Source organism: Bos mutus, chromosome 2 (assembly GCF_027580195.1).
Source record: "Bos mutus isolate GX-2022 chromosome 2, NWIPB_WYAK_1.1, whole genome shotgun sequence".
Classification (NCBI taxonomy): Eukaryota; Metazoa; Chordata; class Mammalia; order Artiodactyla; family Bovidae; genus Bos; species Bos mutus.
Genome location: NC_091618.1, coordinates 50,432,244 through 50,459,163, shown reverse-complemented (window position 1 = coordinate 50,459,163; position 26,920 = coordinate 50,432,244). Strand labels below are relative to the sequence as shown.

The following is a 26,920-nucleotide window of genomic DNA, read 5'->3' as shown; positions in this document are numbered from 1 at the left end:
CAGCGTGTTGTTCAGCCTCCATATGTTGGAATTTTTAATAGTTTTTCTCCTGTAATTGAGATCTAATCTTACTGCATTGTGGTCAGAAAAAATGCTTGGAATGATTTCTATTTTGAATTTACCCAGGCTAGCTTTATGGCCCAGGATGTGATCTATCCTGGAGAAGGTTCCATGTGCGCTTGAGAAAAAGGTGAAATTCATTGTTTTGGGATGAAATGACCTATATATATCAATTAGGTCTAACTGGTCTATTGTATCGTTTAAAGTTTGTGTTTTCTTGTTAATTTTCTGTTTAGTTGATCTATCCATAGGTGTAAGTGGGGTATTAAAGTCTCCCACTATTATTGTGTTATTGTTAATTTCTCCTTTCATACTTGTTAGCATTTGTCTTACGTACTGTGGTGCTCCTGTGTTGATATATTTATAATTGTTATATCTTCTTCTTGGATTGATCCTTTGATCATTATGTAGTGACCTTCTTTGTCTCTTTTCACAGCCTTTGTTTTAAAGTCTATTTTATCTGATATGAGTATTGCTACTCCTGCTTTCTTTTGGTCCCTATTTGCATGGAAAATCTTTTCCAGCCCTTCACTTTCAGTCTGTATGTGTCCCCTGTTTTGAGGTGGGTCTCTTGTAGACAACATATGTAGGGGTCTTGTTTTTGTATCCATTCAGCCAGTCTTTGTCTTTTTGGTTGGGGCATTCAACCCATTTACATTTAAGGTAATTACTGATAAGTATGTTCCGTTGCCATTTACTTTATTGTTTTGGGTTGAGTTTATACACCATTTTTGTGTTTCCTGTCTAGAGAATATCCTTTAGTATTTGTTGAGCGCTGGTTTGGTGGTGCAGAATTCTCTCAGCTTTTGCTTGTCTGAAAAGCTTTTGATTTCTCCTTCATACTTGAATGAGATCCTTGCTGGGTACAATAATCTGGGCTGTAGGTTATTTTCTTTCATCATTTTAAGTATGTCTTGCCATTCCCTCCTGGCTTGAAGAGTTTCTATTGAAAGATCAGCTGTTATCCTTATGGGAATTCCCTTGTGTGTTATTTGCTGTTTTTCCCTTGCTGCTTTTAATATTTGTTCTTTGTGTTTGATCTTTGTTAATTTGATTAATATGTGTCTTGGGGTGTTTCTCCTTGGGTTTATCCTGTTTGGTACTCTCTGGGTTTCTTGGACTTGGGTGATTATTTCCTTCCCCATTTTAGGAAGTTTTCCACTATTATCTCCTCAAGTATTTTCTCATGGTCTTTCTTTTTGTCTTCTTCTTCTGGAACCCCTATGATTGAATGTTGTAGCGTTTAATATTGTCCTGGAGGTCTCTGAGATTGTCCTCATTTCTTTTAATTCGTTTTTCTTTTATCCTCTCTGATTCATTTATTTCTACCATTCTATCTTCTAATTCACTAATCCTGTCTTCTGCCTCTGTTATTCTACTATGGGCCAAAGAACTAAATAGACATTTCTCCAAAAAGACATACAGATGGCTAACAAACACATGAAAAGATGCTCAACATCACTCATTATCAGAGAAATGCAAATCAAAACCACTATGAGGTACCATTTCACACCAGTCAGAATGGCTGCGATCCAAAAGTCTACAAATAATAAATGCTGGAGAGGGTGTGGAGAAAAGGGAACCCTCTTACACTGTTGGTGGGAATGCAAACTAGTACAGCCACTATGGAGAACAGTGTGGAGATTCCTTAAAAACTGGAAATAGAACTGCCTTATGATCCAGCAACCCCACTGCTGGGCATACACACTGAGGAAACCAGAAGGGAAAGAGACACGTGTACCCCAATGTTCATCGCAGCACTGTTTATAATAGCCAAGACATGGAAGCAACCTAGATGTCCATCAGCAGATGATTGGATAAGAAAGCTGTAGTACATATACACAATGGAGTATTACTCAGCCATTAAAAAGAATACATTTGAATCAGTTCTAATGAGGTGGATGAAACTGGAGCCTATTATACAGAGTGAAGTAAGCCAGAAGGAAAAACATAAATACAGTATACTAACGCATATATATGGAATTTAGAAAGATGGTAACAATAACCCGTTATGCGAGACAGCAAAAGAGACACTGATGTATAGAACAGTCTTATGGACTCTGTGGGAGAGGGAGAGGGTGGGAAGATTTGGGAGAATAGCAATGAAACATGTAAAATATCATGTAGGAAACGAGTTGCCAGTCCAGGTTCGATGCATGATGCTGGATGTTTGGGGCTGGTGCACTGGGACGGCCCAGAGGGATGGTATGGGGGGAGGAGGAGGAGGAGGGTTCGGGATGGGGAACACATGTATACCTGTATGGATTCATTTTGATATTTGGCAAAAACTAATACAATTATGTAAAGTTTAAAAATAAAATAAAATTGGAAGAATAAAAAAAAAAATAATAAATAAATAAATAAATTAAAAAAAAAAAAAAAAAAAAAAAGGACAGTAATGGCATGGAACCAACAGAAGCAAAAGATATTAAGAAGAGGTGGCAAGAATACACAGAAGAACTATACAAAAAAGATCTTCACAACCAAGATAATCACGATGGTGTGATCACTCACCTACAGCCAGACATCCTGGAATGTGAGGTCAAGTGGGCCTTAAGCATCACTACGAACAAAACTAGTGGAGGCAATGGAATTCCAGTTGAGCTATTTCAAATCCTAAAAGATGCTGCTGTGAAAGTGTTACTCAATATGCCAGCAAATTTGGAAACTCAGCAGTGGCCACAGGACTGGAAAAGGGCAGCTTTCATTCCAATCCCAAAGAAACACAATGCCAAAGAATGCTCAAACTACCACACAATTGCACTCATCTCACATGCTAGTAAAGAAATGCTCAAGACTCTCCAAGCCAGGCTTCAACAGTATGTGAACTGTGAACTTCCAGATGTTCAAGCTGATTTTAGAAAAGACAGAGGAACCAGAGATCAAACTGCCAACATCTGCTGGATCATCGAAAAAGCAAGAGTTCCAGAAAAACATCTATTTCTGCTTCACTGACTATGCCGAAGCCTTTGACTGTGTGGACCACAACAAACTGTGGAGAATTTTTCAAGAGATTGGGAATACCAGACCACATGACCTGCCTCTTGAGAAACCTGTATGCAGCTCAGGAAGTGACAGTTAGAACTGGACATAGAATAACAGACTGGTTCCAAATAGGAAAAGGAATACATCAAGGCTGTATATTGTACAATAAGGCTGCTTATTTAACTTCTATGCAGAGTACGTCATGAGAAACTCTGGACTGGAAGAAGCACAAGCTGGAATCAAGATTGCCAGGAGAAATATCAATAACCTCAGATATGCAGATGACACCACCCTTATGGCAGAAAATGAAGAAGAACTAAAGAGCCTCTTGATGAAAGTGAAAGAGGAGAGTGAAAAAGCTGGCTTAAAGCTCAACATTCAGAAAACGAAGATCATGGTATCCAGTCCCATCACTTCATGGCAAATAGATGGGGAAACAGTGGAAACTGCGGCTGACTTTTTTTTTTGGCTCCAAAATCACTGCAGATGGTGATTGCAGCCATGAAATTAAAAGACGCTTACTCCTTGGAAGGAACGTTATGACCAACCTAGACAGCATATTAAAAAGCAGAAACATTACTTTGCCAACGAAGGTCTGTCTAGTCAAGGCTTACGGTTTTCCCAGTAGTCATGTATGGATGTGAGAGTTGGACTATAAAGAAAGCTGAGCGCCAAAGAGTTGATGCTTTTGCAATATGGTGTTTGAGAAGACTCTTGAGAGTCCCTTGGACTGCAAGGAGATACTACCAGTCCATCCTAAAGGAGATGAGTTCTGGCTGTTCATTGGAAGGACTGATGTTGAAGCTGAAACTCCAATACTTCAGCCACCTGATGTGAAGAGCTGACTCATTTGAAAAGACCATAATGCTGGGAAAGATTGAGGACAGGAGGAGAAGGGGATGACAGAGGATGAGATGGTTGGATGGCGTCAGCGACTCAATGGATGGGTGTGGGTAAACTCTGGGAACTGGTGATGGACAAGGAGGCCTGGCGTGCTGCAGTTCATGGGTTCGCAAAGAGTCAGACACAACTGAGCAACTGAATTGAACTTCTTGGAAGAAAAGTTATGACCAACCTTAGACAGCATATTATAAACCAGAGACATTACTTTGCCAACAAAGATCCATGTAGTCAAGGCTTTGGTTTTTCCAGTAGTCACATATGGATGTGAGAGTTGGACTATAAAGAAAGCTGAGCGCCAAAGAGTTGATGCTTTTGCAATATGGTGTTTGAGAAGACTCTTGAGAGTCCCTTGGACTGCAAGGAGATACAACCAGTCCATCCTAAAAGAAATTTGTCCTGAATATTCATTGGAAGGACTGATGTTCAAGCTGAAACTCCAATACTTTGGCCACCTGATGTGAAGAACTCACTCATTTGAAAAGACCCTGATGCCGAGAAACATTGAAGGCAGGGGGAGAAGGGGACAACGGAGGATGAGATGGTTAGGATGGCATCATTGACTCAATGGACATGAGTTTGAGTAAACCCTGGGGGCTGGTCATGGACTGGGAGGCCTGGCATGCTACAGTCCATGGGGTCGCAAAGAGTCAGACATTACTGAGCAACTGAACTGATACTGATCTGTGATACATCTCAAGATATCAATCAATGTTCCTCTATTTATATAGAACTTTCTGCTACTATATAGTACTTCAAAATATTTTAAATATTAAAACTGGTCATTATACAATATTTGTAACAGAGACTATTCAAATTTTAAGGCATCTCTTATGTTGATTCAATAGGAAATCCTATTAGAATATTTTTGTTTTTCATACATTCCTGTAAGAGATTTAGTAGTTTTTCTCAAGCTGTTTTTCCCACTCTATAAACAATTTATTTCAGATTACTCTGGATTTAGATGCAGTGAAATAAATTGACAGATAAAATCCAATCTTCATTGGATTTGCTCAAAAAACACTGAAAATATATTAACTTTTCCCTCAAAATAACATTAAATATAAATCCTTAAAAGCTCTTCAAAAATTAGATTACACTCTAAGTCTGAAAATCTATTACTAAAAACCAGAGCCTAAGGTTAAAACAGGTAAAAGATAGGTATTTACAGTATGTTTTAATAGGGACATGTTAGTCCTTTTATTTCACTCAGGTAACATTAAGTGAATCATTCCCCAGTGCATTTGTGAGGGAAAATCAGTTAGTGGTGAATCAAGACAATTTAAAATACTGACTTTCAAAAAACTGCCCTGAAACCAGAAGTATTTTCACTAAGACATTGACATTTTATAATAACTATTACCATCTTGGGAAAGTTCTTGCCTGCTTATGTGATTAAAACTTTCCCTTCCTACAAAAAAGAATTACCTGCATGCCGAAGCCAAACCACTGCGAGGTTGTACCTTTCAGAGCAGACCAGTGCACTAAGGAGGGGAAGTGCAGAATTGTATTCACCAACATCCAAGAAAGCTTCAGCAACATCAAGATAGAGGTCTCCCATGTCTTCAGGGTTCTGTTCCACTAGTGTTGTCAACAGAGGCTAGACCCCAAAGTAACAGTCTGAAGTCAAGCATTCATTACAAATAAACACGTCTACTTGTATTTCTCTTTTCAACATATACACCAGTTATCTGAGGTGAATCTAAAAGGAGCAAGGCTTAATAAAAACAGCTTTACATGATCTCTTAAATCATTCCTGTGTCTCTATTATAAAGAATTCATACTGCCATCATTCACTCACTCAACACATTACTTCTGAAGATGTATTATAAGGCAGGCATTGCAGGAGCTAAGACAACACTGATCTGCTGTGCTCTCCCTCAAGCAAGTCAAGCAAGCCCGTGTCGCAGGGCCTCTGTGTTTGCTGTTTCCCCAGAAAGCCATTCCCTCTGTTACCTGCTTGGCCTACTTTTTCACTTCCTTCATGTCATTACTCAAATGTTACTTTCAGGGGAGGCTTTTCTTCACCAATTTAATAAAAGTGCAACTCCTCCCACCCCCAATATTTCCTATTCTTCTCTGATTTTTCTCCAGAGCACTTATCACCAACTAGCATACTATGTTTTATGTATTTATTATCTAATCCCATTAAATCAAAAGATCCATGAGAACAGGGATTTGAGTATTTTATTCAACACTTTATCCTAAAGTAGATATCGAGTATTTTTTTATTTAATAAAATAGTCTGAAGTCAGCAAAAGAGAACAACTGTCAGAAACTGCCAACTGTCTAAAAGGCCCAATCTCACATTCTGATCTCTGGATTATTCTCAAGAAAAACAAATCATTATAAGCCCAGTTCCAAACACTTAGCTTTTAAAAGACATTCACACAAAAATAATATGATGCTTACTGTGACTTCTGGTTATTAAAAAATGTGAAATCTAGGGTCAACTTATAATTTCCTGTATCTAAAGAAAAACATTATAGATTTGATCTAAAGTATCTCAAGTGCAAGTCTTAATGCTACTTACATTAAGTGGTTCAAGAATGTTGAGATGTACAAGGCAGACCATCAGCTTCACTGTGATGTCTATTGGCACACCATCAGGTATAGCACAGATAACGTTGTCACCGCCTGTGCATTAAACAAACAAAAAGTTCCTAATAATCTTGGAAAGTGGAGCAAATGAAGCAAACTGTACCTTCTATGTAAGACCTCATTTACTTTACTCAAAGCAAATGATTCTACAGCCAGTTCTAAGTTTGGCAAACTCTGGTTCTAGGCTCTTAAAATTTCCTTCGGTCTGTCTTTTGATTAGCAATTATCCTTCCTATTTTTCTAATACTTTATCCACTTGCCAAAAATCTACATAAACTCCCACACCTTCTATCAAAACCACAAAAAACTAGACAACAAAAGTGACAAATAAGGATATACGAACTTTCTTTTTTTTTTTCACTTTATTTTTATTTATTTTTTAAAATTTTATTTTTAAACTTTACAACATTGTAATAGTTTTGCCAAACATCGAAACATCTTTTTCTTCTTGAATCCAAGAGCCTCTTTTTAGTCTTCACTACAAAGAGACTGAGAAAGGGATGATCTAATACTGTGCTTACGTTTAAAGCAGAATTTTAAGTGAATGCTTAAGTTTGAAACAGAATTTTTTCAATCTGTAATAAGTTTGAAATAAATTAGTAAAGAGCATTTTAAGCCCTTTTTAAAAAGTAAATTGCTTTAGTTTGAAAGGTTTCTGATAAGCTGCTCCATAATTCATTCTTTTTTCATGTAACACTATCAAGGCCCTGTGTCAATGACAAATGCCAAGTTCAAACAGATGTACTGAGGGGGGGAAAAAAGGACTAAAATCAAGTTAAAAAAAAAATTACCTGTGAGTGAATACTCACAAGAAAAAGATATGGAATCTCTGTTAGGAAAAAACGCTTCTTGGGAAAACTTGCTACGAAAACACTACTAATTTCAAAATACCACGTTATGAACAAAAGGATTATGCACTTTCTCCTATGCAGAGGAAACTACAACCTTTATTCTCTTCCGAAGTGCCTTCTTCTGTAGTTCTTTTTTCCAGCACAATTCCAGAAAAATCTGTAATTACCTAAAAGTATTGGGGGGGGCGGGGGGGCGGAGCAGGAAATAATACATAGGTATATATGAAAAACTTTTTCACAATGCAAAGATTTGTATAGTTATTTCAAATAATCCTTAAAAGATATAATGAACTATAAAAAGCAATAGTATGTCTCTTTAAGAAGCCAATGTGATACATTAACATTTTTATATCATATTAACTAATGCTTCACTAAAAATACATAATTTCTCTATAGCAAACCAATCTAATTTTCCCAAAAGATTAAGAACTGAATCCTAACCATTAGTCTGCTGCTGAGTCTTCCTATGCTGAAGTACAGGCATACCTAGCATCTCTGATAACAGCAACAGCTTTTATCATATGGTAACTACATTTTATATTTCATACAGGATTATTACAGAACTTAAGTGTGTCCATACAAACTTTAAATGTATAGTTTAAAATAAATAATATAACTTAAATGAGGAATTGTCAATTTGTAAGAATTTCTAAAACAAAAAAAAAGTGCATGTTCAAAACCTAACAGAGAAACACATAAATGTTCCTACCTCCAAAGCTCTGTCATATTGTTTATTAGAAATGTACAGTTCAGCTGCAATGTTAACATCTTCCATGGAGACTAGGCCCTGGTGTTTTGAGAGAGCTTCTTCAATTATGTTAATAGCTGAAGTAACATCATTGGCTTCATAGTAACTCCTAAAATATTAATGGCAAAAATCGATCAGTGCTTATTAATTCAGATCATAAAACTCATTTTCCTACACAGGCCCTCTATTAACTATGAATCTCATTTTCTTAAAATTTGGGAGGAGAAAACTCTTCTTTAAAATCATAATCAGAGATGATCCAGAGAAAAATGTGTACTGTCAGTATAACCGTGTCATAACATCAAGCATCTCACTCTCCCAAAGCTACCTCGTATCATTCTAGCTCACTCCCTTTGTAACTCAATGCCAATAACTTTTCTACCTCAATGGGATCTATAAAACATTGATCCTGCCACTTGTTACTGTGGGTGCACCATTCCGGTCCTCACTTTTCTCCTTCTCTGTCATCCAATATTACAATTACTCCCTTGTGCATCCCAATTCTCCTGCACTTCTCTCCCTTTATCAAGGTCATCTGATAAAACTCCAACTCTGATTAATCCAAATATGCCTGCCCCACCAGCTGCCCATGCTACTAAACTCTAATGACTAATGTTGGTAGCATGTGCCAACCTAAAGAAAAGTTTTCATCTTAAAAAGTCATTCTAGTACAGGCTCAAGATAAAATGACCATAGATCTCAGAGCATAAATATTTCACTAGCACATTTGCAATAACTTAGTATTACTGTATACGTACATAATTTATAAAAACCTGGGAATCTAGTCATCCTTCAGAACATGTTCCATTTTTAAATTTCTGGGCACATGAAAGATAATCAAACATATAATACAATTTTTTCTAAACAATCACACAATTGACTTGGAAATAAAGTACTGGGGGGAAAAAAACCTCTGTATTTAAGCACAATATTAAAATACAGGAAGCAAAACACTTTCCTGAACCTCAATAAAAAGTATATTCATTTCAAATATATCTTTTGATTTCAAAAACAAGATGATTAATAAGAACATTTATGTATATTTCAACTTGAAACTTACTTTGCCATATCTCTAGTCAACTGCATAAATCGTTCTCCATCAGATGGAGACAAAAGGTTTAAAATACGCCTATAACCATCCATTGCCATTTTGTGATCTCCCATCTGTTCATAAAGGCTTGATCGCTCCCAAAGGTAACGGACATTAGTAGGTTCATATTTAAGTGCTAAAAAGAAAATAAGGAATATAAATTACAGATTTACTATAAAAGGGGGCTCATGGTAGGGTGTGACCCATCTTTTCAGAAAATCTATTAAAACACTCTAAGCTAATTTGCCAATGGAACCAACTGGTTTATTCCAGACTAAATCTACCTTCACAGGAATGCTAGACTAGGTTTGACCAAATAGAAGCCTAAAATCTCCCTATTAACCTCCATTTGGTCACTGAAGTCTAATATTAACTCTCAAGAAACAGCTTGGAACCAACACTGATCTTGGTGGGAAAATGAAGGTCTTGTCTTCAAACAACGGTTTTACTGTATTAGCTCAAAATATAAACAAATTTGCTGATAAATGTGAAAATATAGGGAGCCCAAATACTTACCTCTGGTATAACAGAATACAAGGAATAAATGTATTTCAATGAACAGCACCCCAGAATAGTAAGTACACTGATCATAAAATCTATTATATAACATTTTATCAAACAAAGCAAGAAAAACATTTTTATTACCTTTTGTGTAGCAAAAAATAGCCTGCTTAATATTGTCTTGTTCCAGGGACATTTCTGCCAATCTAACCCATTCTTCAGTGTCACTGGGATTTAAATGTGCAGCGATCAATTCAAACTGCAATGATTTCTCCATGTCACCTTGGTCCTCATATATCATAGCAAGAGTGGAAAATGGCTCATAAGCTAAAGGAGCTATAATGCATAGAACAAAAAAACAAATTTCATTGGCTGAGGGAAGACACTTATGCTAATATTAATTTCATGTTTCAAACTATGGTTCCTTTAATATTTATGCTTTTTAAAATAATTTGAACAGAATTATACAAACAGTATATTTGCTTTAGTGTATTTTCATATACTCTTTAGGATTTAAAAACTATTCTTTTCTCTAAGCAAAGTGTAATTTCATGAAAAACCCTACTCTCTACCACGTCCCCCTCATGAAAAGTCCCCTTTGATAAGGCTAAACATGGCTCATTAATTCAGCAAGTTCATCCCAGTGAGCATCAGCCACATCAGTGGGGTTAAATCATCATGATCCAGCTTCCACACTGAGGAGTATGGGATTAATGGAGAGAAGATATCTAACTAGCACCTAAACCCAGATCATCAAAGTGAAAAGTTAATCCACATTTCTGAAATAATGTTTATGAATTAAGGTTCTAAGAACATGAGGGATTAAAATCAAAGGTAACTGTCAAAATAAACAATTATAAACTAATAAAGGAACAGATAATACTGAAAAGGACCCTAGACTAAATGAAAGGAAATGCCAAAATATGTAAAAGATAAATTGAAAGTTCACTGTAATAGACTGCTCAAGCCACTATGCAGGGCATCACTTGGCAACACACCAGGAAAACAAAATAATAAATGCAAGTGATTAGTCAAAAAGTGACTTCTAAAGATATCTTTCAATATGCCTGAGCTTTGCAGTTTAATGAAAAGATGATAAGTATATATTGTCTTTTATCAAAAAGTAGATTAAAATAATCTAACAGTGTCTGATTTGGAAAATGGTAGAAAAAGAATACTCCTCAAAAGTGGCTTTAAAGTAATGTGTTTGCCATATTTAAAAAAAAAATATTATAAACATATAAAACTCCTAAAATGAAATGCTAAAAAACAAATTTTTTTAAAAGCCTGTTAAGAGTTCAATATATATTAATGATATTTCATTGAATCATACTCCGTGATTATCATTTTCTTGGCAATGATTCCTATTTAATGGGTAGTTATATCACTGTTATTACAATCACCTCCAAGCTCCTGAATATATTTTCCAAATAGCAGAGTGAAGTACTCCTCCCTTTGTTTTAAAAGTCAGACTATTAACATGCTATTGTCAATAATCCCCACATTAAAACCTTGTCTTATGATTTCCATGCACATCAATATTGCCTCTTCACGTTCTCCTCGAGCAAAGCGAATGTTGGCTTCACCCATGAGACCTCTCAGAGCTCTGGGAAGTTTACTCCGAGGTCTTTTCTCCTACAAAACAAAAATGACATTTAGACTCAAACAGAAAACAAACCCAACCCAACAAAACTTTCCTACAGTAGCAAGTCCAAAGTACAATAAAGTATTTAAACAAAGCAAAAATCAAACTGGTCAGGCATTACTAAATTACTAATTAGACCAAATGTAGAACTGGATGTTGCAAAATGGATTTATATGCCAGGAGATTTATGATGCAATCTACTGAAGATTCTCCTTTCAAATTTATCTACTCAGAATAAATTTGGTTAAAGAAAAATCAAGATACAATATAAACCTTTTAACAGCAAAATTATAGTAAAATTTGACATTTGTAATAATTAAGGTTTAACATTTAAAAATCTCTAAAAATGAAACATAAGAAATTAGTAACAGCAATCTCACAGTATTTCCTTTCTTACAGTTGAATTCTTTCAGTATAAATGTATAAAGACTTTTTTTTTCCATTTCTGTGTCACATTTTTACATTCTGTTTATAAATACCAAAACAAGAAACACTTTACTTTCATCATTTTCTTGGTTTCACGATTGAGAACCATCTCCAATACAAACACATCGCCAGCAGTGGGTTGCTCAGGAGTTTCTTCCTCCTCCTCTTCCTCCTCTTCTTCCTCTTCCTCCTCCTCATCTTCATTCTCTCCAAGCATGGAAGCAAAGACCTTGTGAACTGACTTACTGACTCCATCTGATGTTTCACCTAAAGAAAAAGACATTGAGGTAGGAAACAAAAGCTTTAGCATACTCAGCACTTGAAAAAAAACAAACGGTATTTTCTGGAATATAAATTTCTACCCCAGCATTACCAAACTTGAAAGTAAAAGACAAATGGACATTCCCAAAAACAATCCAAAGAAAGCTGTCACAAGGCCATGTATTTTACTCTGTAGAAACTGCTGACTCATCCTTTAGGCCTTATCCAGACATACAGGTAAAATTAAGTGGGAAATCAGAAACACACAGAATAATAGTTAAAAGCAGAGAGGAAAAAAAAATTAAGGAATTTCAGGACACAAACCTACGAACTAACTAACCTAAGACCTAAGAACAAGTCTGGTGGTACATAACCAGGGCATATAGCACAGGGGTTTAAGGTGAGGCCTCTAGAGTCAAGCTGTCTGGTTTCAAACTTTACCACTATCTATTGCCAGCTGTTTTACCTTGGGCAAATTACCGAAGCTCTCTGTACCTGAGTTTGCTCATTTGTAAAAGGGGTCAATGGCTGGATGGCATCACTGACTCGATGGACGTGAGTCTGAGTGAACTCCAGGAGTTGGTGATGGACAGGGAGGCCTGGCGTGCGGCGATTCATGGGGTCGCAAAGAGTCGGACACGACTGAGTGACTGATCTGATCTGATCTGATCTGAACGTCTGCCTTACAGGGTTACTCGGAGTCTTCAAATATATATACTGAGAAAAATGCCCAGCATACAGTAAGAGCTTAATAAACACTATTATTATTAAAACAGCATTTTTATTTCAGGAACAAAATAACATATTTCCTCTGTATCTGAGGAGATCACTACAGTAAAATGATTTCTCTAAGTTTATAATGATTATCTTGAATAAAGAAAAGTTTAGAAGCCAATTTGTTGTTAAAGCAGAGATGTGGCATATTTTAGAAAAGCTACAACAAAACAGTTAAAATAAATGTACATAAATATATTTATTAAAAAATCCTAAAGCTTATTCACTTATGTAAAATAACCTCAAATCCCAAAGATGCTAGACAAATAAGATAGTCAGTATATTTAAGGGAGAATGAAAAAAAAACCCACATGTTTTGAGGAACAAATATTATAGTAATAATTACTATGACATCATAATGATCATCTTCAAGAATTCTAAACACCCAAAATAAAGTTGTAAAACAAATCAATAAAATTTATTACAGTAACACAAAAAAAGTGAAAAGTCATACAATCATCTTGATACAGAGAAGCTTTTTTGGCCATACTGCATGGCTTGCAGGATCTTAGTTCCCCAACCAGGGATGAAACTCAGGCCTTGGCAGTGAAAGCACTGAATTCTAACCACTTAACTGCCAGCGAACTCCCCCAGAGAAGCATTTGATAAAATCCGACACCTATTCCTAATAAAAATTTTTAGTCAACAGAAATGTAAGAGAATACCTTTAACTTGATAAAAAAAATACCTACAAAAAAGGTTCCACATGACGGGAGCCGGCGAGAGACATTCCACTCGTGACAAAGGTCATGAGGAAGGAGGCTCGGCATACGCAAAGGCGGGATCGAGCCTCGGGAGTCCCCCCGGATATTCTCGAGCATCTACCCCCAAAAAACCAGAGTCTGCCTACTTTATTGCTTTGTGCTCTCACCTCTGACTTTACTGGGGGCTGTCCCCTACCACCATCTCGCTCTCTCTGACAAAGAGTTAACTTACAGCTCCAATTAATAAAGTTCCTGGGCAATTAGGAGTGTTTAAATCCAAACCCCTCAGATGGCTCTCTAACTCGCCTGACAAGTTTACCCGGACTCCTACAGCTATGCATACGATTGTTTACAGTCTCCCAGCCTCGAGAGGCACAGGAAGCTTAAGATATTCAAATAGCTTAGAGCCTCTCAGAGAGTTAGAAACGGTCAGAATAAAACCAGTAAAAGATTTCATTGATGAGCCAATGCTTGCTGCCAGGTTTTCACATCCCCTGAATTGTACCCTTAAATGTGTATTAATTAATATAGTTGGTATATAGAAAAAATAAGTAGTGGCCTTGGTGTTAGTAACTTTAGACCCTTAAGGTAATAAATGCTTTCCTTTGTTGTAAACCCATTACACATCCACCCTATAGGAATGCAATTTTATCTTCGGAAGATGGCGCCAAACCTTAAAATAACTACTCTTAGAGAAAATAAGCCTTACGGTTGATAAGTCTTTGTCGGGAGCCATAAAATGTTAATAGGCCTTCTGGCCAGAAGATGATGTAAATCACCTAAACCATTTGTATACGATAAATTTGCAGGAAAGAAACCCTGGTTTTTGATAAGGATCAAAAACTGCTGACTTTGCATCCCCTATTATCCTCTATGTGTAACTTAGGGTATAAAAGCCCCTGTTGAAAATAAAGCTACGGGCCTTGCTCACCAACGCTTGGTCTCCCCATGTCATTCTTTTCACATTCTGGCTGAAGTCTCCATCTGGAGCGTGGATATCCTCTGCGACCATTTATTTGCCTGGGCTTCTAAGACCCACTCGAGAAGGTGTCTAAGGTGGGGCACTTTCCGCTATTCGAGAGGGTGCCTGCGGCCTCCGTGGTCAGAGCTAACCTGGTGTCACGGGTTATATTGATTTTCCGCGTAAACCAAGCTACTCAGCCTCTTTTCTCCATTGAATTTTCCTACTGAGCTATCCTCATTCTATTACTCTTTATATCTCTAATTAACATTTGAATAGTCGCCTAGGCCATCTCTCCTTCGAATACCCTGGATCAGCCGGGGCTGGACCTCGGCACCACAAACACAGTTAATGGCTAATTATCCAAAGACACTGGCAATAAGACAAGTATGCCTACTATCACCATTCCTTTCAAGATTTTACTGGAGTCAACGTAATAAGGGAAGAAAAATAAAGGCATAAAGATTAACAGAGAAATAAAATTGTCATTCACAGATTACATGATGATACATAGAATATCCAAAAGAATCTATGCACAAAACCTGTCAGAATTTATGAATTTAGCAAGGTTCCTGAACACAAGGTCAGTATACGAAATACGTTCCTAGGAAACTGGGAGCTTAATATCTTAAAGTGACTGTATTATTTGAGCTGAGTCTAGTATGCCTGACTACTCATGGTAAGCAGAAAGCAGTGATTCAAGTAACCACCTTTTCCGGCCACCTTTTAGTATTTTGGCCTGGAGAATCCCATGGACAGAAGAGCCTGGTGGGCTACAGTCCCTGGGGTCACAAAGAGTCGGACATGTCTTAGCGACTGACTCTCACTTTCACTGGCGGAAAACTGGCAAGCACCCCATGGTGCCTGCTACTAACAGCTGCACCTCAAAGACAACGTTATGATGGAACAGCAGCTCTTACTCTGAGCAGATAAGGAAGGACTCACAGATTTTAGAACACCTTCAGCCTGCTTTTTCACTCCACTTGCCTAGCAAAGAATCTATAATCCTAATTTTCTCTCCTCTTTGCCCTTTCTTCCCTACTTGGTCCAAGGAGACAGACAAAACTTGTTCATTTTCTGTTTACCCGACTAGTGTTTTCTCTGTGTAAAGTCTTACTTGTTTGGAAGAAAAACAATCAGCCTCCATTTCTACCCCCTAGGGCCAGAAAGTTTAGCTTAGGTCTCAATTAGACCTTATACGTGAAAATGATAGTTGCTCAGTCGTGTCCAACTCTTTGTGACTCCATGGACTATGGCCCGCCAGGCTCCTCTGTCCATGGAATTCTCCAGGCAAGAATACAGGAGTGGGTAGCCATTCCCTTCTCCAGGGGATCTTCCCGACCCAGGGATAGAACCTAGGTCTCCTGCACAGCCTCCATTTCTACCCAGTAAGGCAAGAAAGTTTAATTTAGTTCTCAATTAGACCCTATGCCCAAAGTTAAATTCTAATTGATAGTTCCACATCCCAGATTACTTGATATGAATGACTGGATACCACAAACTATCATTAGTATTCTGATCAATCACCAGAAATTAGTAATTTGCTTACTAATTCATCACTTAGGCTCTCATAATTTTAATTGGTCTGGGTCCAGTAACCAAATTTAGTATCTGGTCATGCGGAGCTGAGGACTGAATCCTGGAATGAGGTAACACACCAAGATATCTATGCTGTGTGTAAGGTCCCATGTGGACAGCCAACTGGCTTCCACTCTGACATTTCTATCTTACCTCTCATAATTAAAGAAGCGATTTGGAAGCCCTGTGTATAGAATTATAATTCATTACAATTTGGGGGAGTATAGCCTAGAATAATTAGCAACCACATGAGAGGGTCAATTTAAAAAACCGTGACCCCAAAAGGCTCTCCAACACTGATGCAGATTTGAAACCCTTCTTCACAAACATAGCCCACTAACCAGCACCATAATCAACAATTCAACAAATACATATTGAGCACCTATTATATACCAAGTACTATGTTCCTAAAAAGCCAGGTATCAACAACAGAATACCACAGCAATTAAAAAAAATAATAATAACACTTTCACTAAATTATTAGATACCCTTAACATTTAATGCAGGCAGTGATCTTAACATACCTTCATTGGCATCTTTGCCCTGAGATTTGGTAGAGTTTATTCCTGATGATGATGGGACTTCAGAGTCATTTGGATTTTCTTCAACTGATGACTTTCCTTTTTCCTGAAGACTCTGGGATTGAAAATTAATTAATGACTCCAAAATCAAATGCACGTTTAGCTCTTTCCAGCTGAGAAGAGAACATCTGCCTCATTTTCTATTTCTATAAAGCTTGAGCTCTGAACACATACATAGTATGTGAAATCTAAATTTGAATATTGTCAAAGCATCTCATTGTACTTGGGTCTCATTCTTCAGTCTGAATCAGTCATTTGTAAAAAATAATTTTAAAAACCTTGATAATTTCATTAATCTACACATTGCAGTCTTTCTTTTTTCAGCCTTGCTTTTTAAATGAAAAGAGATGGGGCACTATTGGTTGCACGATTTAGGAAAGAATCCAACAGCTAACCTCAAAAGGTGCAATTACTTTTATTTTCCCTCCAACATCAAGTGAAGAGACATGAAAAAGTCATGTATTTCCTCATTTACCAGAGAAGTTTTTGTTATCAGACAAAAAAAAAAAAAAAAAATAATCCTGTGGAGGGTTACATCACACCATTGGGAGACTCCTCAAAAATGGGAGCTGAAACCACTCCGTCGGGAAATGGACACTGAGGCCTCAAGAAGAGAGGTGAGTTGCGCATTCAAAGTCACAAAAATAACAGCGGCAAAGCTAGGACTTGAACCAGATACAAACTGACTCTACTGTTTTGAACTCTACTGCCCACACCCCACCTCCATCTCCACCCCATTTAATCTACCAGCGTTAAGCTACTCTCAAGCAAAAAAAAAAAAAAAGTACTATTTGACAACAGTAAAAAGAGAAAGAAGTGGTTCCCACCGAGACAAAAGCTTTCTGGTGAGTGAAATGTTTTAAAGAGGAGCTTAGCACAGGGGTAATGTGAGAACCGGAGTTTCGGTAAAAAAAAAAAAAGGAGGGGGGGAGAAACTGCTAGAGGTACGCGGCCCGCCCCATAAGGGTGAATTTAGTCGGGTCCTTCACATCTCTTAAGTGTATTAAGGCGACAAGACAGTGAGAGCATCCAGGCCTATCATCTCCTCACTTTCTTCTCGCGGGTTTTTCTCTCCTCTCTTCTCCTTTCGAACTCCTCAAAGGAAATCTTCCCTTCCAGATAGTCGATGAGCTCCGGGCTGAACCCCGACATGCTTGCGGGGTTCTGCTACGCAGTTTCAGGAACGACAGAGAAACGGAAGAGCAGAGGCTCCCAGACGCTAACCCTGCGCCGAGCCGCTAAAAGCAAGGACCCAAAGTCCTTCTGGGAAACTGGCTCGGCCTGCGCCGAAGCCGCCGCGCTCAGGTTCCGCAGGAGCCTCTAATCCAGGCTTCTTCCGGGAGGCGTGGGTATGAGCGCGGGAGTAGGCGGGACCTGATCTGGACCCTCCCAGCTTCCAGGACTCGAAGCTTGCAACTGGGCTCAAGCCTCTGCTTTAAGCTTGTTAAGGAGTTGGGGAATGTGCTTGAAGAAAATGTTCCTTCGTCTACAATATTTCCCTCAAAAATATTTGTTTTTTAATTTGATCTTTGGTTGTTCAGTGGTTCATTCGTGTCCAACTCTTTGTGACCCCATGGACTGCAGCACGCCAGAGTTCCCTGTCCTTCACTATCTCCTGAGTTTGCTCAAACTCATGTCCATAGAGTCGCTGATACCATCCAGCCATCTCATCCTCTGTCGCCCCCTTTCCCTCCTCCCCTCAATCTTTCCCAGCATCAGGGTCTTTTTTAATGAGTCGGTTCTTCGCATCAGGTGGTCAAAGTATCAGCTTCAGCATCAGTCCTTCCAATGAATACTCAGGACTGATTTCCTTTTATGATTCACTGGTTTGATCTCCTCGCAGTTCAAGAGATTCTCATTGTCTTCTCAAACACCACAGTTCAAAAGCATCAATTCTTCAGTGCTCAGCTTTCTTTTTAGTCCAACTCTCACATCCATACATGACTACTGGAAAAACCATAGCTTTGACTATATGGACCTTTGTCAGCAAAGTGATGTCTTTGCTTTTTAATACCCTGTCTAGATTTGTCATAGCTTTTCTACCAAGAAGCAAGCGTCTTTTAATTAGTAGCAGAGCCAGGATTTGAAGCCTGGTCTATCTGACTCCAAATCCCATACTTGGAATTAATACACTGTCTCTCCCTGAGGCTTCCCTGGTGGCTCAGCGTAAAGAATATGCCTGCCAATTTAAGCCCTGGGTCGGGAAGATCTGCTGGAGAAGGAAATGCCAGCCCACTCCAGTATTATTGGCTGGGAAATCCCATGGACAGAGGATCCTGGTGCACTGCAATCCATGGGGTCACAAAGAGTCGGACACGACTTAGGGACGAAACAACTGCCTCTCCTCAGTGGAACTCTACGTCAACCTACACACTCCTATGCTTTATATTTTACACTGAATTATAACTTTCTCTAGTGTCCTATTCTAGAGACACTTGCTGTCAACATCTTGAGAACAGCACTACCTGATACATCTTAATGAACTTTCCTCTCTAGGCTAGTAATCTGTGCTTAAATCACATTGATGAACTCAATTGGATGGAACTGAAAGTGCCTTTGGAATGGGCAAGGGAGTAGAAGTATGGAATGCAGTCAATATGAAGCTGAGGGTAGGGACAAGTTACAGGGAGCCTAACACCTGACTTGGCCACTAGTGCCTCTTTATGACAATCCAGATGCAGAAAAGCCACAGTTTGATGGCAGAATGAGGACCAGGACCAGCAAGAGGGGAACTCCCAGATGAGAGAAAAATATCTCACAGCTAGAAGTCATTCCTTTCTCATGATAAAGGATCCCCAGGGCCCTATCTGGGTATAAAATATGGGAAGCTAGCAAGGTAACTCACAGAAATTCCTAACAGGTAAATTCCCCCCTGAGTTTCTCCAGGCATCCAGGAAACTGCACTTGAGAGGAAGTCAAGAGTCTCTAGTCCTAAGTCTCCTAGGGAAAAGAAGGAAATCAACGGGAGAAGAACTGGTCATCTGGTAACGAGAATGTTCTCCCGAGACCCAGATGGCCTGTGTGCTCAGTCACTCAGTTGTGTCTAGCACTTTGTGACCCCATGGATTGTAGCCTGCCAGGCTCCTCTGTCCATGGAATTTTATTTTGTTATTGGATGCCTGGAATATGGGAGTAACAATTGTGAAGATATAGATTCACGTTGTGGAGAACTGGACAGGGAGCAAGGGGGTGACAGTTTTTCTGCTATGGAACACCTTGATGACCCTTATTTTATAGGTTAGAATGTATTATAGCAACATGTCTTGAAATTGTAATCTTTCTGCTTTTCCTTTCTCTACTTCCTTGTAAGTAATGTGTCCACTGGTGAGTCAGAGGCATCCACTTTACCTTGAGATGAAGTGGAATTGTTACAGCAGTAATGAAAATAGCAAGAAGAAACTTTTCAGACTTTCTGACTCATTTCTGAGAATCAAAATGAAATATCTGAGGAAAGGATAACACTGGATTTATACCATGACCAGAGCATGAAGAGTACACAGGGAGGTCGCGACTCCCCTTTCTCAAGTAGAGGAGTCAAGATGGGGTATAACGCTTTTAGGGAGGCAGTTTTTCCACGGTTGTCTTTTCTGCAAAAGCTTGTCCCTGCTTTCACTCTGGGCTATCTTTTCAAGGATGTCTGGAGAACAAATAGCCTTGAAAGACAGAAATACTGTCTCCCTCTGGGGCAGAGGACAGATTTGTTTCCTGACCAGTATAATAAAGATGTTTCCCTCTGGGACAAAGGTTGGGCATGTTTGGGCATGTAGCCCCCTTATAAGAGTGAGGATTTCCTAAGTTTGGGGTTCCTTGGCTGTGGCACAAATCAACTCATGCCCACTAAACACCTGGACCCACCCCGCCATGGCCTCCATGATACTTTAGGGACAAGGGGAACCAATGCGAATGTAAAACTCAAGCTGCCTCCTGAGCCATGAATAACAAAATCTGTTGCCTCAGATCCAGGGATCTCAGGGTCCACCAAGATTTGTGAAATTGTAGCAGCTACTGTGTAGCTTGCAAATTGGACAAAATCTTGCACCCTTAATAGTTCTTGACCACACTAGACCTGGGACAGGGGCCAACAGGCCATGTCCTGGGGACAGGGAATGGGATGCTCATCAAAAAGGAGCAGAGTCAGTGTTGAGAGGCTGTCAAGGACCTAAGAAAGAAGGACTACAGACCCCTTGGGAGCCTAGATCACCTGCAGAACACTTAGTATTTTCATTGCAGGAAACACTAGTCTTCTGCTGATGACAAAATCAGTGAACAAAATCACTTCCCCAGTGACCTTCTAGAAACACAACTAGGGAGGTTTTTGTTGTCAAAATAATGGGGGAGGGGAATCACTAGTATGCCACTATATATTGTCTGGGGACCAGGTGTGCTAAATGGTCACCATGAAGACTTGTCCTTCCCCAAATGACAATCCCATCACTGTTGAGAAACTCTGGTCTAGTGGAGTGTAGGCCTCCCATCGACAGCTACCTGCCAGTTGTGGGGAATTTTTCAGCAGAAGGATGCATGCTGCTTCTCTGAGACTTTGCAAGCTCACAGCTGAAAGTCCCCTGTGGATGCTCTTCCTTTTCAAAGACCTTGAAACTGATAAAGCATTCCTTTTTTGGAGGTCTTGACAACCAGAGCAGGAGTGGTGAAAGGAAAAGGGAAAGCCAGTCCCTTTGGTATTTGAGTGGAACTAGACAGTGGTGAAGGATCCCCACCACTCTATCATTTATCTGAATAGGCTCTATTTTTATGAGGAATAATATCAATAATTATTTACATCCTTTAAATGGTTAAACAAAAAATCTTGGCATTAGCTAGAAGCAGCTTCCATTACTGTGTGACTAATAGCAAAATATCACACATTTAGTTGAATTCAACAAGTATTTTTTGAGTGCTTGCTACATGCAAGGCATTGTAGTAGGTGCTGGAGAAATAAAAAAAAGGCTTAGATATGATCTTGGCTCACAAATATCTCACAACTCTCCAGGGAGAACAGACACGTATATGACTACTTACATAGAACATACTGAACCAGATATATAACCTGTTCTTGCATATTTTATTATTCATATTCAATCATCCACCAAAAAAGCCACATAAAACTACTTTGGAATGTACAGACTAGTGTCATTAGGATTACAATGTTTGCTTCTGGCACGATGTATGGTTTTGGTTTTTGTTTTTGCAGCAATCAGAGAAAATGATACAGCCCTTCATAAAGAAAAGTAGCTGTTACAAATAAGAATATGAGAATCAGACCAATTCAGCCTGAGTTGGGGAGGGCTGGTGGAGGAAGAGCACTGGTTATGAAAGAAGGGAAATCTGCCTGTATCTACCCTCTCTTCCTATGGTTGTAGGTTCCTAAGATATCTGCTGTGGGGTTTCCCTTGTAGCTCAGTTGGTAAAGAATCTACCTGCAATTTAGGAGATCTGGGTTTGATCCCTGGGTTGGGAAGATCCCCTGGAGAAGGAAATGGCAACCGACTCCAGTACTCTTGCTTGGAGAATCGCATGGACAAAGAAGCCTGGCAGGCTACAGTCCATGGGGTTGCAAGTCAGACACGACTTAAGAGACTAAACCAGGATATCTGCTATAGCACAATATAGCCACCTCTGAACATCATGGCAGAGAACATCTCCCAGAGGCCTGAGCAACTCCTAAAATCCCATGTTTCTTTGTCTTCCATTTCAACTTAATTGTGGATATTCATTACTTACTCTCTCTTGACATGAAATTAAGACTGTGGGGTCTCTTAATAGAAATGTATATTCTTTGTAGGAAAAAGATACATTTTAAACCCAAATTCCTGTTACAGATAATTAACTAAAGTAAAAATGATCAATGTCCCTTTCAAATAAAAACACTGATGATAAAAAAGAAACATAGAACACAGCTGAAAGGAATTTCCTTTGACTTTATGGTGTTTTTGTAACCCTTGCAAATATATGCAGTGCTGTATTGATATCTATGATTATTGAGTGGGGAAAAAACCATGCACATAAGTCACATATGTCCCAAAGCTCAAACTATTTACATGTAAATCTGGAAATACAGAATAAAATCATAACAGACTGATAAAAGTGGAGAGGAACACACACAAAAACTTAGCCATGATCAAGACTGAATTTTTCTAGTGAGAAGCTTCATCTGTAGTTTTAAAACCACCAGACTTCTGAAAGAAAAAGAAAACATTATAATGAAATAGAAATGAAGATTATACAATTAACCCAAAGACCCAAATATCAACATATTTCAGTGAAAACTCTTTTTATCTTCATTTCTTAATCAGAGTTGTTAAGACCGGAAAGCTTGTAATTTTGCTTCTTTCACAAAGTTGAATAATTCTTATTATATTACAGTACCACTAACAGTGCTCTTTTTTTCCCCTGCCCTTAAACATTATCTCATTTTGTGCTTACATGAGAATATGTACTTGATGTTTTCTCTAAAACTTTCTTTGAGTTAGAGATCCATATATGCAATTTATAGATGAATAAAGTAAGGCTTAAAAAATAGTTTGTATGCAATACTGTCCCATACTGAAATAGATACTTGGTATTAATAATTATTCTCTTTTTAGTGTATGTTACTCTTGGGGCTTAGTGTGAAAAGTAGTCAAGGGAAGCCTTCATTAATATACTTGTTTTTCTTCTATCTTATTTTCTCATTGAAGGACAGTTTTCAAGTGCATATGCCACACAGTAAATTGCATCCTCTTGTTAGAATAACAAGCATTATTTTTCTAAAATCATTACATTTAAAGTAGCTAATCATCAAAATCCTTTCACAATCATAATGAAGTGCAACAATGGTTTGCTTCCTCATAATTCCATCCATATGCCCATGAAAGAATGGGAGTAGATTTTAATTACAATTCGGTTCCCTTTACTATTCAGCAAAATAAAAAGTTAATAGACTAGAATCACAATGTATTTTCTTTGCACCATACTGTTACTTTTTAAATGGTAGGTATTTATTTGATAGGGATGCTAAAACAATATGAATAAAAATTAAATCTTAGACATAAATTTCTAAATTTTTTCCTATGATAAAGTGCCATCTTTACTAATATTCTACCTTTTTCTCCCAACTAGGTGAGGAAGTTCAAGCTCAAATATATGCCTAATAATTTCTCCCCAAAGAAACTATTCTTTTAACTTTTTAATTTCCATTTAATCCAACTGGACAATTCAATATATTTCTTTACATATGATTTTCCACATAATTTAGCTATATGACCTAGTCTGAAAAAAGATATAAGAATAGGTGGTTTTTCATTGTATTTCATAATTCTATTCAGTGATAATTCTACCATTTTAATATATCTCTTCTCCCAGAAAGCTATCCTTTGAAAATTACTGTCATTTCTTTTTAAAACCAGACTGTAAAATATATGAACCAAATCTGAGTATTAACAGTGACAAGTATGATCAGAACTGAGCACTTATTTATGTAAGGAAATAAAATCATTTATTCAAATAAATATTTTCAAACCTCTTTATGACTCAGTTATATGTTTAGAGAGATCTAGGGATAAAGGGATAAATTTTACCTGCACTCAGAGGAAACAGTCAGCCTTTGACGTAATTGGAGAGGGAGTTTTTCTGTTGTTCATAATCTGCAAATGCAGAAGCAATAAGTTCTGACTGGAAAGAGAGAGGCCTGGGATTCTCATTCATGGAGAAAGTATCTGAAAACCTCCCAAGGTCAAGACCTCTTCGTTTAAAATATGCCTGAAGAGTTCTAAAAAACTGAAGAGAGAAAGAAATGTTCAATGTTATTTATAACTTAAATACCCCAAGCACTCAAAGGTGAGTATTTTTTCCTTCATTTTTCCCCCTGAACCCCACAGTTCTCAGAGCTCAGATGCCTCCTCTCTGACTGATGGTGAAACAGAGCCAGTTGTTCTGAATGTGGGGTTTTCAGCTGTGTGTTCTGCAAATACACAGAAGCTATGCAAAGTGCTATTCGATTATTTTGATACTATATTGTTATATTTTACATAATTTTCTTTAGAAAATAGTATTTTGAAATCATAAACTCAGCATGTTTGCTATATTTGGCATATTTTTTTAATGAGAATTTTAACTGATATTTTGAATTCTATTTCCTAGATAACTTTATGCTGAAAATAACACCTAGCAAATTGACAAGAATACAGGGAAACTTTCAGATTTTGCAACTGGGCTTTGCAAGTATTGGTTATATGACAATCTGTTTTGTTATCAGTTCAACCTAAGCTGTACAAAATGCAATTCCCTGTTACACTCTTAATTTTGTATACTTATTAGAAATCAAGGCTATAAAGTCAATATGTATATAAGATCATTTACAAATGTAATGTGCCATGTGTCTATAAAATCATTTCTAAATATAAATTTGTTTCTCCATACAGAAACAAATGTAAATTGGCTAGAGAAACTATAATAGAGCACTGGCTACTAGGCTAGCAAAATTTACCTCTAGTCCTGCTGGGGAATCTTCTCAACCTTTGGCAGCCTCGTCTCCACTGTTTAGCAGAGTGCGGTGTGCATAACTCCAGGGAGGTGCTGATTTCACCCCACAGCCCAGAATGTCCCAGTGGCTGTTCTTACCAGATCTCGGTTTCTAGGAATGTTGGGGCTTCCATTTTTCTTCATTTCTCAGCATGACTCCTTGCACAAGCCCAGGGAGCACCAGGGCACCAGCCAGCAGCAGGAATGCTTTGGGCATGGTGGAAGGAAGCTGAGTGAAAGGAAGGATCAAGGAAATGTCGATGACCGGAGAGGGAGTGACTGAAGAAAAGAAAAAGAGAAGGGAGGAGAAGGGAGGGCAGAAGTAGAAAAGAGAAAGAAGAAACATTTTTAAAGGGAAACAAGGAAGAAGTAGTAGTATATTGATTCACCTGAATTTTGCAGTCTTCTTTTTTTCCACATTCATTTGCTAATGAGGTCCCCCCAGAACCAGCTGATTAGCTTAAAGGAGTCTATGAGAATGAGAATGTTATACAGTGACAAACAAAGCAATTATTAATACAACCTAGAAAGTGAGTATGCCTTTTCAACTGAAAAAAAAAAAAGCACTTGTCCCAAAGAAAGTGTAATTCTTAATAATAACAACAACAGAACCCAAACCAAACAACAACCAATCTTAATTTACTTTAAGTGGTAAGACAGCAGTCTTGAAGAGAAAAAAAAAAAATGTACACCTTCCACACAGATCTGAGACAGACACACCACACCAGTGTTAGTAGAGATTGTCTCCCACCCCAAGGTGTAAAATGGAAACGAAACTCAACAGAAAGAGCTAATAAAACTTACCAGGAGTTTGGTTTTGCCTGGCCCTGGTTGGCTACACTGCCTGCAATCTGCAAGGCGATTCATGGCTACTTATAACCAGCAGATCAGTTGCAGGTGGGAGTCACTGACGTGAGCAGGGAGAGTTCAAAAATAATGATTCCATTTTCTTCCACAGCACAAAGACCCTTGAAAATCACATCTTCAGGCTTCTTCGGGGCTAACAGAGAATCTATTTGTCCTAAATACAGTAGAATCTCCTCCAACCACTGAACATTTTATTTGGATGTTATAAAATACACAAAGCACTTCCACACAGCAAAATGACTTTCTCCTTTTTCACTTCTAAGAGAAGGTATATACACAGCAGCTGGGAATATGATGATGACTGTCCCACCTAAGAGAATGCTCTTTTGAAGTTATTAGCCTTTCAAATTAAACAGAAAATTCTATTGCAAGAGATAAAATTGCTCTTTGTAACCCATAACTTGTATTTCTTCTGGGAATCTCAAGAAACTTTACAAGTTTTAAATAGTAGCATGGGTTATCATAATACCCCTTCAAAATAGAACAAAAAGATAGCGTACATTTTGTGGAGAAAAAAAAATATTACCTTATCTACAGCATCCTCTTGCTAAATAAATGGCATCTGCAGAAAATGGTAGGGTTGAGTAATCGGACTTGACGAATTGAAGTTGCCTGGATTGAAGAACAATCCAGGACAAGTTCTTTATTGAGAAGGTTAGTAATCTGTATCCCCTGGAGAAGGGAATGGCAACCCACGCCAGTATTCTTGCCTGAAGAATTCCATGGACAGAGGAGCCTGGAGGGCTAAGGGTTGCCCACCATAGGGTTGCAAAGAGTCAGACATGACTGAGCAACTAAACTTTCACTTTCACAGTAACTGTACTGGAATTTAGAGTACCTGGCTACAATCTTAGTCTTGCCATCTTGACCTTAGGAGGGTCATTATGA

At 38.1% G+C, this 26,920-nt stretch overlaps 2 protein-coding genes across 3 annotated transcripts in view; both read right to left on the bottom strand.

Annotated features, from left to right (window-relative positions):
* The window catches only part of GTF3C3 (general transcription factor IIIC subunit 3), a 35,804-nt gene extending 17,880 nt beyond the window's left edge, over nucleotides 1–17,924 (bottom strand). Inside the window, exons 1-10 of one of the 2 annotated variants that reach the window (XM_070388809.1) lie at nucleotides 17,717–17,924; nucleotides 16,610–16,721; nucleotides 11,881–12,074; nucleotides 11,248–11,371; nucleotides 9,881–10,072; nucleotides 9,206–9,371; nucleotides 8,107–8,254; nucleotides 7,492–7,564; nucleotides 6,479–6,582; nucleotides 5,374–5,545 (exon numbers count right to left, since the gene is read on the bottom strand). In XM_070388809.1, the coding sequence (XP_070244910.1) occupies nucleotides 5,374–5,545; nucleotides 6,479–6,582; nucleotides 7,492–7,564; nucleotides 8,107–8,254; nucleotides 9,206–9,371; nucleotides 9,881–10,072; nucleotides 11,248–11,371; nucleotides 11,881–12,074; nucleotides 16,610–16,721; nucleotides 17,717–17,818 (1,387 nt within the window). In that variant the 5' untranslated portion in view covers nucleotides 17,819–17,924. The remainder of the gene's footprint in view (nucleotides 1–5,373; nucleotides 5,546–6,478; nucleotides 6,583–7,491; nucleotides 7,565–8,106; nucleotides 8,255–9,205; nucleotides 9,372–9,880; nucleotides 10,073–11,247; nucleotides 11,372–11,880; nucleotides 12,075–16,609; nucleotides 16,722–17,716) is intronic. The other variant, XM_005894582.3, reaches the window with a different exon arrangement.
* Nucleotides 17,925–24,241: 6,317 nt separating this feature from the next.
* Nucleotides 24,242–25,382, bottom strand: C2H2orf66 (chromosome 2 C2orf66 homolog). Its single transcript, XM_005894603.2, is given in 3 exon segments — nucleotides 24,242–24,421; nucleotides 25,265–25,289; nucleotides 25,291–25,382. Coding segments are annotated over 3 exon segments (297 nt in total).
* Between the last annotated feature and the right edge of the window lie 1,538 nt (nucleotides 25,383–26,920).